This window comes from Mesocricetus auratus, unplaced genomic scaffold (genome assembly GCF_017639785.1).
Source record: "Mesocricetus auratus isolate SY011 unplaced genomic scaffold, BCM_Maur_2.0 Super-Scaffold_100021, whole genome shotgun sequence".
NCBI classification, from domain to species: Eukaryota; Metazoa; Chordata; class Mammalia; order Rodentia; family Cricetidae; genus Mesocricetus; species Mesocricetus auratus.
The window spans coordinates 30,135,010-30,145,250 of record NW_024429202.1 but is presented as its reverse complement, the minus strand read 5'-3'; the positions used below and the strand labels follow the sequence as shown (position 1 = coordinate 30,145,250).

General features: G+C 42.9%; 1 protein-coding gene across 6 annotated transcripts; it reads left to right on the top strand.

Moving 5' to 3' along the window:
- The first annotated feature begins 73 nt into the window (after positions 1-73).
- Positions 74-9,794, top strand: Mitd1 (microtubule interacting and trafficking domain containing 1). Of its 6 annotated transcripts, none has more exons than XM_040729579.1 (7): positions 74-224; positions 3,250-3,351; positions 5,779-5,915; positions 6,622-6,708; positions 7,376-7,491; positions 9,119-9,195; positions 9,305-9,794. In XM_040729579.1, the coding sequence occupies exons 1-7, from the start codon at positions 74-76 to the stop codon at positions 9,328-9,330; spliced, it is 696 nt and encodes a 231-aa protein (XP_040585513.1). In that variant the 3' UTR covers positions 9,331-9,794. The 6 variants fall into 6 exon arrangements, with proteins under 6 accessions (XP_040585513.1, XP_040585511.1, XP_040585514.1 ...); XM_040729577.1 differs by lacking the exon at positions 9,119-9,195 and adding an exon at positions 8,987-9,047; XM_040729582.1 differs by lacking the exons at positions 74-224; positions 9,119-9,195 and adding exons at positions 320-405; positions 8,987-9,047.
- The last annotated feature ends 447 nt before the right edge of the window (positions 9,795-10,241 follow it).

Genomic DNA, 10,241 nt, shown 5'->3' with positions numbered 1-10,241 from the left:
GTCACGTGTGCGCTTCCTAGGCTGGGGTGACAGCCGTGGGAAGGTCTGGCGGAGCCCTGGAGTTCTCGCAGTGATGGCTAAGTCCAGCCTGGGGCAGGATTCCGACAGCACCGCTGCAGTGGCGGTGCTAAAGCGGGCAGTGGAGCTGGATGCAGAGTCCCGGTACCAGCAGGCTCTGGTGTGTTACCAGGAGGGGATTGACATGCTCCTTCAGGTTCTGAAAGGTGAGCTAGTTTCGGTTTCCGCTCTATCTGGGACAGAGTGAAACTTAGGAAAACGAAACTTCCCAACTACCAGGAAGCATTCAAATTCAGGAGCTGTCTTCTGTGGGACCACAGAGGAAGGAGGTGGCCATTGCAGTAGACTGATGGTACCACGAAGGAGCGTAGGTCACTGTCCTGAAACGTAAGAGACATAAAACGTAAGACATAAGCCTTGCTAGGTCTTGCGTCTGAATGAAATTTATTTTTTGTTATTGTCAGTTTGCGACAGGATTTTTCTCCTCTCTGTTACTCTGTCTCTCCTTCCCGCCTCCACTATGACCCAATGAGTTTCATTAGGGTGGAAGTTTGTTTTCAGGAATATGTGCACCTTACCGGTGACTACACTACTGAATAAACTGTCTCTCTTCCCCATCAACAACTTATAAGCACACACACACACACACACACACACACAAATGGGGGCGGGCTTGAACCTTTCCCCCTTTCATGACAGTGTTAACAGCCCGAGTTTGTGGTGATCCTGTACCGGTAATCACGGCTACTGTGAGTTAGAGTGCAACAGACATGTCCTGCTGGAAACTCTTGAGTCCACACCACCCCTTCCCTTCCTCTGGCTCTTATCCCTTCTGCTGTTTCTTCTGGGGTGTTCCCCCAAGCCTGGAAGTGGGGATAATAGATGTCTCATTTATGACTGGGCACAGTCATTAATTTTGTGTGTTTCAACCAGTTATCAGTCTCTGCTGTCGCTACTGAGTTCTGGTGGAAGAGGCTTCTCTGACCGTGCTGACAACAGCACCGTTCTGAAACATAATTAGGTAGAAGACGATTTGACAGACACATCATGTTGATTTGCTAAAACAACAGCAGTAGCCCAGCCCCGTGACCTATGACCTGCACAGTCTTGTACTTTTAGTCAAATTCGAATTCCCTCCTGTCAAGCAGGGGTCACATCCAATCAGAAAGCAGTTCGGTACCCTGTACCCTATGCCATATATGCCATAACATATAACCCCATGCCACTATTGCATCAACAGGCTTGTCTAGCCCAGCTGGTTGCCTTTAACACAGTGTATGGCTAAGACAATTCTCCCCCAGCAGCCTGTGTAGCACCTTCCACCAGTATGAGAACTGTCTAACAAGGAGGAAGCTTCAAACCCAGTTCCAGCTTAATATCTCTACGTCCTATGACCAAGGCATGTGGTGTGTTCAACAATAGAGTCTTACCAACTAGTTTTGGTGAGCATCCAAAAGCAGTGGCAATTCCTATATTGTTTGGGGGAATCTCACAGGCCTCATTGGAGCAGCTTTATCTACCCACAGAGAATATCCCTACTTACAACTTTTAAACCTTACTTATTTATTTATTTATTTATTTATTTATTTATTTTTTGATTAGCTTGCTGTCCTGGTTAGGGTTAACTATTGCTATGATGAAACACCATGGCCAAAAATAAGTTGGTGAGGAAAAGTGATTTATTTATTTATTTTTCGCTTACACTTCATGGCCTTGTAGTCCATCACTGAAGGAAGTCAGGATAGGATCTCAAGCAAAGCAGGAACCTGAAGGCAGAAGCTAATTTAAAGATCATGGAGAGGGTGCTGCTTCCTGACTTGCTCTTCAAAGCTTGCTCAGTCTGCTTTCTTATAGAACCTAGGACCACCAGCGCAGGCATGGCACCACCAATAATGGGCTGGGCTCTTCCTCACCAATCACTAATAAAAAAAATATGCCCTTCAGGCTTGTCTACAGTCCTAGTTTGTAGGCATTTTTTATCCCCAACCCCACCCCTGGGACAGGTTTTCCCTGTGTATAGCTCTGGCTGTCCTGGAACTCCCTATGTAGATCAGGGAGGCCACAAATTCAGAGATTTGTCTGCCTTTGCTTCCCAAGTGCTGGGATAAAAGGCATGTGCCATTGCGCCCCAGAGAGGCATTTTCTTAATTGAGGTTCCCTCTTCTCCGATGACTTTGTTTTAGCTTGTGTCAAGTTGACATAAACCTATCCAGCACACTCCCAAAATATCAGCATTGTTAGTTTTGGCTAACCCTCTCCCCCAAGCCTTCTCTCCAGGTATGGTGGCTAGTTTTGTGTCAGCTCGACACAAGCTAGATTTATCTGAAAGAAGGGAGTCTCAATTGAGAAAGTGTTCCCATAAGACTTGTCTGTAGGGCATTTTCTTAAGTATTGATTGATGGGGGAGAGCCCAGCCCATTGTGGGTAATCATATCCCTGGGATAGTGGCCTTGGATTCTATAAGAAGGCCAGCTGGGCAAGCCACAAAGAGAAAGCCACTAAGCAGTACTTCTCCATGGCCTCTGCATCAGCTCTTCCTCCGGGTTCCTGTCCTGTTTGAGTTTCTGTCCTGATTTCCTTTGTTGAAGAACAGTGCTATAGAAGAATAAGCCAAACCTGACAGTGGTTGTGTACATCCTTAATCCCAACACTTGGGAGGCAGTTGTAGGTGGATCACTATGAGTTTGAGGCCAGCTTGGTCTACTGAGTGGGCTCTGGGACAGCCAAGGCTACAAAGAGAAACCTTGTCTTGAAAACACACACACACACACACACACACACACTGACTGCTCAAAATGTAGTCATTTCTCACCATATTTGGGTCCCAGGAATGGAATTCAAAATTTCAGACTTAGTGACAAGTACCTTTTCCTGCTGAAACACCTTGCTGGTTCCTGTCTTGTTCTTCTATAGCAACTGTTTGTGTGCAATAACTGACATCGTAGGGGAACTGCATTAATCCCTTGCAAGGGCAGCATCTCAGGGACCTCCCACTGGGCTCTACTACTTGGAGGCTCCACTGATTCGTAATTTTGTTACACAGGACCAAGCTTCCCATTCATGAAGGAGGAGGTAGACTTAAATCATATCCAAGGGAAGAGATAAGAAGATGTTTATTTGCTCAGAAGAGCCACAGGACACCCCAGCCCACTGAATTTGAGCACACTGTGAAAGGGAAGAGAACGTGTGGGAAACTTGACAGAAATCCCTCTTCTTTTCTTCAATTTGCAGGCACCAGAGACTCCAGTAAGAGATGTGTTCTCAGAACGAAAATCTCTGACTACATGGATAGAGCAGAAAACATAAAGAAATACTTAGACCAAGAAAAAGAAGGTAAAGGCTGTTTTTTAAGAACCTGTCTGGGGTTGGGGCTCAGGGGCAGGATGCAGCTTGAGGCCCTGGGTTCAAAGCTACTGCTTGTTGGAGCATGGTGTGGTCTGGGCCCCTTGTGCCTGGGAGCTGAGCAGGTTGCTCTGTGTTTCCTTCTTCCTCATACAGAAGTTATCCTTAACAGTGTCTAGTTTTCAGTTTGGGACCTGGGGATTCAGGCATCCTTTAAATACATGATTAAAAACCTGGTCATTTTTAAGGCATTTGCAGATCGATCTGAAGCATAGGGGTGGACCTCAATTTAAGAATATTGCAGAAGAAACCGAATGTGGATCCTGAGTTTATTTTTTCCTTTATGAAATGATGAAAACCATTAGGATAGCTAAACACACTCCAGGGGCTTCTCAAAGGTTTCTGTGACTCAGCATTTCACCAGTTATGTTTTCCTGATGATTGAGAGGTGAGGAAGGTATTCCTCTGGATCTGTCATGAGCTCCCAACTCATGAGCATCTCTATGAGTGGGTGTGGCTACCCCACCTGAAGCACACTGGTGTTTGTACAGCCAGAGGTGCTGCAACCCTCCATAGCTCAGGTCTCCAGACCTCAGCTCCTCTCCCTATTTGTCCTTACTACAACCCTTTCCCCACTTCTTCCTAGAGTTCTGTAATAATTATACCCAGGTTATGGTGGTTCACTGAACAGTTAAATTAGCCTATGTGACTGGTTTGGATTAAAAAACAGATGCATGGTTTGTAGCGTTATCTCTGTGGAAATGCTGTTTTGTTGTTTTTAGTGGTGCTTGGGATTAAACTCAGTGTCTTGTGCTTACTAGGGGAGTACTCTACTGCTAAACTATAACTACATCCCAGATTTCTTTTTTTTTTTTTTTTGATTACTTAAAAAAACTTTCTTTTGGGGAGGTTTGGGGTTTTGTTACCATTTTTTTTCTCTTCCAAATTCGGGGGGGGGGTGGTGGTCTTACTACGTAGCCCTAGCTAGCCTGGAATTCTCTATGTAGACCAGGCTGGCCTTGAACTCATAGACCTCCACCTTTATCTGTCTTCAGAATACAGAAAAGGCTTCCCTTTTTGAATTTAGCTTTCTAACTTTGACTTTGCACTTACACGTTTGCTCATTCAGTAATTGGAAAGCACACCGAGCACACGTGGAACTAGCTTATATGTTGTTTGTTTATTCTTTTTTCATTTTACACGGTCTCATAAGAACTTTAGTCCACATAGCATGAACTGCTAAAAGTCTGATTAAACCATACCAGAGCATGCTTAGCATGTGCAAAGATCCGAAGCACCAAAAGCAAGCAGACAAACAAGCAAACCAACAAGAAGCCTTAAAACCAGGGAAAAGAATACAGCCAGGCTATGGTGGTGCACACCTGTAGTCCTAGCACATGGGAGATAGAGGCAAAAGGATAATGTAAGGAGTTTGTGGCCAGCCCTACATTTGACCTTCTGCCCACTGTGACAGGGTCTTATCAACAGCTGTGCGCAATCAGTCCTCCCTTGTATAAATTTGTCTGTCAGAGGCAGAGAAGAAACCTTTTTCAAGTAACCTCTTGTGGCCTGAGAGAGGTGTCGAAGCAGAGCACTAACTGCTCATGCAGAGGGATCACCCCCTACCCCCACCCCCATTCGGTTGGCAGCTCACAACCATTTTTAACTCTAGCTCTGGGGAATCTAAGGCCCTGTTCTGATCTCTGAGGACACTGCATGTGTGTGGTACAAATGCATACAGGCAGGCAAGACATTCATACACATAACATAAAACAATTTTTCTCTCTAAATTTTAAAAAGGGACCGGGTGGTGGTGGCGCATGCCTTTAATCCCAGCACTCGGGAGGCAGAGGCAGGCGGATCTCTGTGAGTTCGAGGCCAGGCTGGACTGACAGCCTCCAAAACAATACAGAGAAACCCTGTCTAGTAAAAAAACCAAAAAAAAAATTTAAAAAGGGAACATCTGGATGCCCCCCCTTTGCCTAGCCTCTGTGAAGGCAGGAATCTCCTTTAGAATAGTATTTTTCTTCTTTCCCTATATGTAAGAAACATTTTGCAGTTGCATGACATAGAGCAGGCATGTGATAGCTACTGAGCAAATGAGTTTAAAAGATTGTAACTTATCCTGATTAATCACCGTGTGCAACATATCACCTGTATAAAAAGAAAGTGTTCACGGTGAGGTGGTTCAATAGGTCAGACCACCTGCCAACAAGTCTATGAACCCGAGTTCAGTCCCTGGGGACAGACCCACAAGGTAGAAGGAAAAAAGTAACTCCCCCAAGTTGTGCTCTGACTTCTACAACAGATGCTTCATGGCATGGTCACACCCCACTAGCCTGCTCACACACAAAAGAATAAAGGTGTAATTTTTATAAAGTGATCACTGGTCACATTACTTTAGCTCGTGTTTCGTAGATGGAAAATATCACAAGCAAATTAAAATAGAAGAGAATGCAACTGGGTTCAGTTACGAGTCACTTTTTAAAGAATACCTTCATGAGACAGTTACGGAAGTTTGGATAGAAGACCCTTATATTAGACAAACTCATCAGGTAAGTGAAATGTAACTTAAATGTACAGTCAGCTGCCTGTGTTTAAGTGTTTCCTATCCATGGATTTGATGGAAGATCAAAAATACTGTTAGAAATCCTATCTGTACTAGCATACACAAACATGATAGTATAACAATAATGTGATGTGTTTACATTGTATTGGGTAGCATAAGTAGTTTAGAGATGATGTAAAGTTCTCAGGAGGGTTGTGTAGGTTCTGGGATGATAGAGCATCATTTAAAACAACAGATAGGGGTGGGGTTGGAGAGGTGGCTCAGATTTTAAGAGCATTGGCTGCTCTTTCAGAGGTCCTGAGTTCAATTCCCAGCAACCAGATAGTGTCTTACAACCATCTCTAATGAGGTCTGGTACCCTCTTCTGGCCTGCAGGCATACATGTGGGCAGAGCACTGTATACATAATAAATAAATCTTACAAAAATAAGTAAAATAAGCCAGGTGGTGGTGATGCATGCCTTTAATCCCAGCACTTGGGAGGTAGAGGCAGGCAGATCTCAGTGAGTTCGAGGCCAGTGTGGTCTACAAAGAGAGTCCCAGGACAGCCAGACTGTTACACAGAGAAATCCTGTCTCAAAAAAACATAGCAAACAAACTTAAAAATAAATAAAGTAATGGTCCTGTTCATGGACCTTGCTGAACCGAGGGAAAACTGTACAAGTTAGTGCTAATCCATCCTAATCCTTTCAGCTGTATAACTTCCTTCGGTTTTGTGAGATGCTGATTAAGAAGCCATGTAAAATAAGAACTATTCACCTTCTCACCTCTGTGGATGAAGTAGGTATCTGAAAAATCTCATTCTTTCTTGACTTACTGCATTCAGTTACAAGTTATCTGGTCCAGTACTTCAGCTAGATGTATTTCCTTGGGAACAACTCACCATGTAGTATCAAGCATAGCATATCTTAAGAGAAAGGCTATTGATTTGAGAGTGTTGAGTCTGAGTAGTTTGTCATTTTAGTATTGGGTGTCAGCGATCATGCAATCTGCACTAGTGACAGTTCTGTCCCTTACTGCATGTATCTGGGATTAGATTGTCGCTGTGTCTCTTTTGATTTTGTCTTAACTAGGAGTGCATCCAAATAATTATAGTTTCCTAAATTAGTCTAAGAAGCAGGTAGTCTCACATGGGTGACTGAATATTAATGCTAAAATACATTTAAGGATGCTGGGCATGGTGCCACATGTCTGGGCGCCTAGCAACAGAGAGGCTGAGGAGGGAGTTGTGTGGTATTCACATGAGGAAAACAATAGTCTGTATAAAAACAGTATATAAAAGAAGAAAAGAATTACCCAGTCTTCAGTTACTTCTTTGAGACGGTAATACTGAAATTAATATAGAATCTTTTCAGTTTAATCTCTCTGTGGTATTCATCATATAGCACATAGATAATTTAAGTTATTAATAACTGAGGAAGTAAATTATGTTTTGTGCCACCAACAGGGGTTTGGGAATACGCAGCAAAGTAGTGGCCTGCAAGAAATAAAACAATCCCTCAGGAGTCACGGAGTGCTGTTGGAAATAAACTATTCTTCATCTATACATGACCGAGAAATTAGGTTAGTATATACTATTTTATTTTTTCCATAGCTGAGACACACCTTAAAAATTCCAATGTAGTAAAATTATATACACATATTTAAATATTAAAACTCAAATCAAGCTGAAACTTAGTAACTTTGCCCTTTGGACAAGAAACCTTGGCTTACCTCTGTAGAGTGAATTTAGTTAATTCCTAATCAAATAATGAGTTCTGAGTCATGAGGGAAGGAGTTCTTTTGTGCAGACCATAGCCAGTGTTCTGGTAGGGGATAATTATTTCCCTGGTGTGGCTTCCTTCCTTCGGTGGTATGTTTTGGTAGTGTGCTATTAATCAGGAAACATACATACATACATACATGCATGCGTGCATCTTCTTAGGGATCATACCAAGATCCCTTCCTTCCCTTTAGCATAGTGGTATTCATATGATACAGCAAAGAAACCCTTGTTTTTATTAAAAAGTTAATCAGAAGCTAACTATGAAAAATGGATGGCAGTGCTGCCATGTTGAAGCAGAGGTCAGGGGCTGGGCTGCCCTTGGGATCCCAATCTCTGTCTCTGCGTAGTGGCACTGTGTTAGTCAGGGTTCTTTAGAGGAACCAAACTTAATGAAGATGTACATATATGGAATGTTTTAGAACAACTCACAAGCTGTGGTCCAGCTAGCCCAGCAAGGCTGTCTGTCAATGGAATGACTAAGAACCCAGTAGTTGTTCAGTCCATGAGGCTGGAAGTGTCAGCTGGTCCTGGGTGTATACCGGAACCCTGAAGAAGGAGGCTGTGATGCCAGTGAAGGAATGGACTAGCTAGTGAGAGTGAGAGCAAGCAGGCACAGAGGGCAAGCTTCCTTCTTCCATGACCTTTGCATAGGCTGCCACCAGAAGGTGTGACCCAGACTAAAGATGGATCTTCCCACTTCAAATAGTTTTGATATTGTTGTGGTTTCATTGTTCGTTTGGGTTTTTGGTTGTTTGTTTATTTTCAAGACAGGGCTTCCCTGAACGTTAGGGAACTCATAGAGATCCTCTTGCTTCTGCCTCCTGAGTGCTGGTTTTAAAGACATGTGCCACCATGCCTGGCTTCCACTTAAAATACAATTAAAGAAATAAAATCCCCCAGAGGTGTGCACAGCCATTTGTGTTTTAGTTAATCCCAGATGTAGTCAGGTTGAAAACTGAACTAGTCATCACACGCACCTTTGAAATGTCACCACACTTGTCATGAATGTCCTTTGCAAACCACTTATTCGAAGAGAAGAAGAGCTTGAGCAAGCTGAATTCAAAAGTAGCTTACCATTTAATGGTTAAGTTCTTTCTCAGCCAATCAGATTAGCTGATGGTGTTTAATGCTCCTTTTGTTTTCCTTATAGACTGAGCTTGGGACTAACCCCAGGTTTGATTCAGCTTATGCTTTTCTTTGTTTAGGGGAAAAGCTTGATGATTTTTAACCAACTCTGGCTTTAAAAACTAACTCAAATGTCTTGGATATAATACTAATCACTAATTTTAATAGGTTCAACACTGGGTGGATGTTTAAAATTGGAAGGGGACTTGATTATTTTAAGAGGCCACAGGTAGGATATGATTATTTTTTATCTTCTGTATTACGTCTTGACTGAAGTTTCCCTCTCATTTCTTCTTCCAGCCCCTCCTCCCACGTCCCCTCTGCCCCAGAGCCACTCTTCCTCCTTTCCCTTCAAGGATGTGATTTTATGATTAACTGTGAGCACTGTTTTCTTGTTTGTTTTGATGAACTCCTGGGCTCTTAGCCTTCAGAGTGGCTTGGCTTTTCATGTGTGTCATTTTTAACAGTACTCTCTTTTCTTCATAGGGTCGTTTTTCCCTTGGATATTGTGATTTAGATCTGAGACCATGCCATGAAACAACAGTGGACATTTTCCATAACAAGCACACGAAAAAAATGTGATGTGTGATGACCTAGCTATACATTTCTGCTTTAGATGGTTTCAGCCCATTTTCTGTTACTAAAACTGAATACCATACACTGGATGATATGTAAAGAATAGAGGTTTAGGCTTTGGCATCTGGGGAGGATCTTTTTTCTGCATCCCACGTGGTGTAACGATGCAAGATGGATCAGGCTTTGCAACAAAGCTTGTGAGGCAGAGCCAGCCACCTCAGAGGTCTCGCTTCGCAACACTGCTGTACTAGGGTCCAAGATTCAACTCATAAACCTTTGGGAACATATTCACACCATAGCAAGCAAATACTGAGCTTGTTTCTTTTTCCCTTTTTTTTTAAACTTTGAATATATTTTTATAATGTATGAATTTAACAATAAATGTTTACATTTCTACAGATTTCTGGATCTGTAAATATACTGCTCAGTAGATTTGCGTGCTTTTTTAAGTCATGGAATTAACTGAAAGATTTTACCAGCTTCTGATTCTTGGAGAGTAGGTCAGTAAGTATTGCACAGTTGTTATGAGGACAACTGGATGTTAATCTTGCTCCCGGGAGTTTAGAGTTCCAAAATGAAAATCACAGATTACAGTGCTTGTAAGAGACAGATGGACCGAGGGCCTCATAATGAGAAAAAAAAAAAGTACATGTGGCTGAAGATGTAGCCCAGAGTGTAGCACATACCTAGTGTGTGCCCCTCCTGGCTTTGTCTCTGGCACCGCAAACAAGCACAGTGGTTACAGTTAAGACAGTTGTCAGCCAGGCTTGATGGGGCATTGTTGTAATCCAGCACCTAGGAGGCAGAGGCTGGTGGATCCAGAATTCAGGGTCATTCTAGTCTTTCT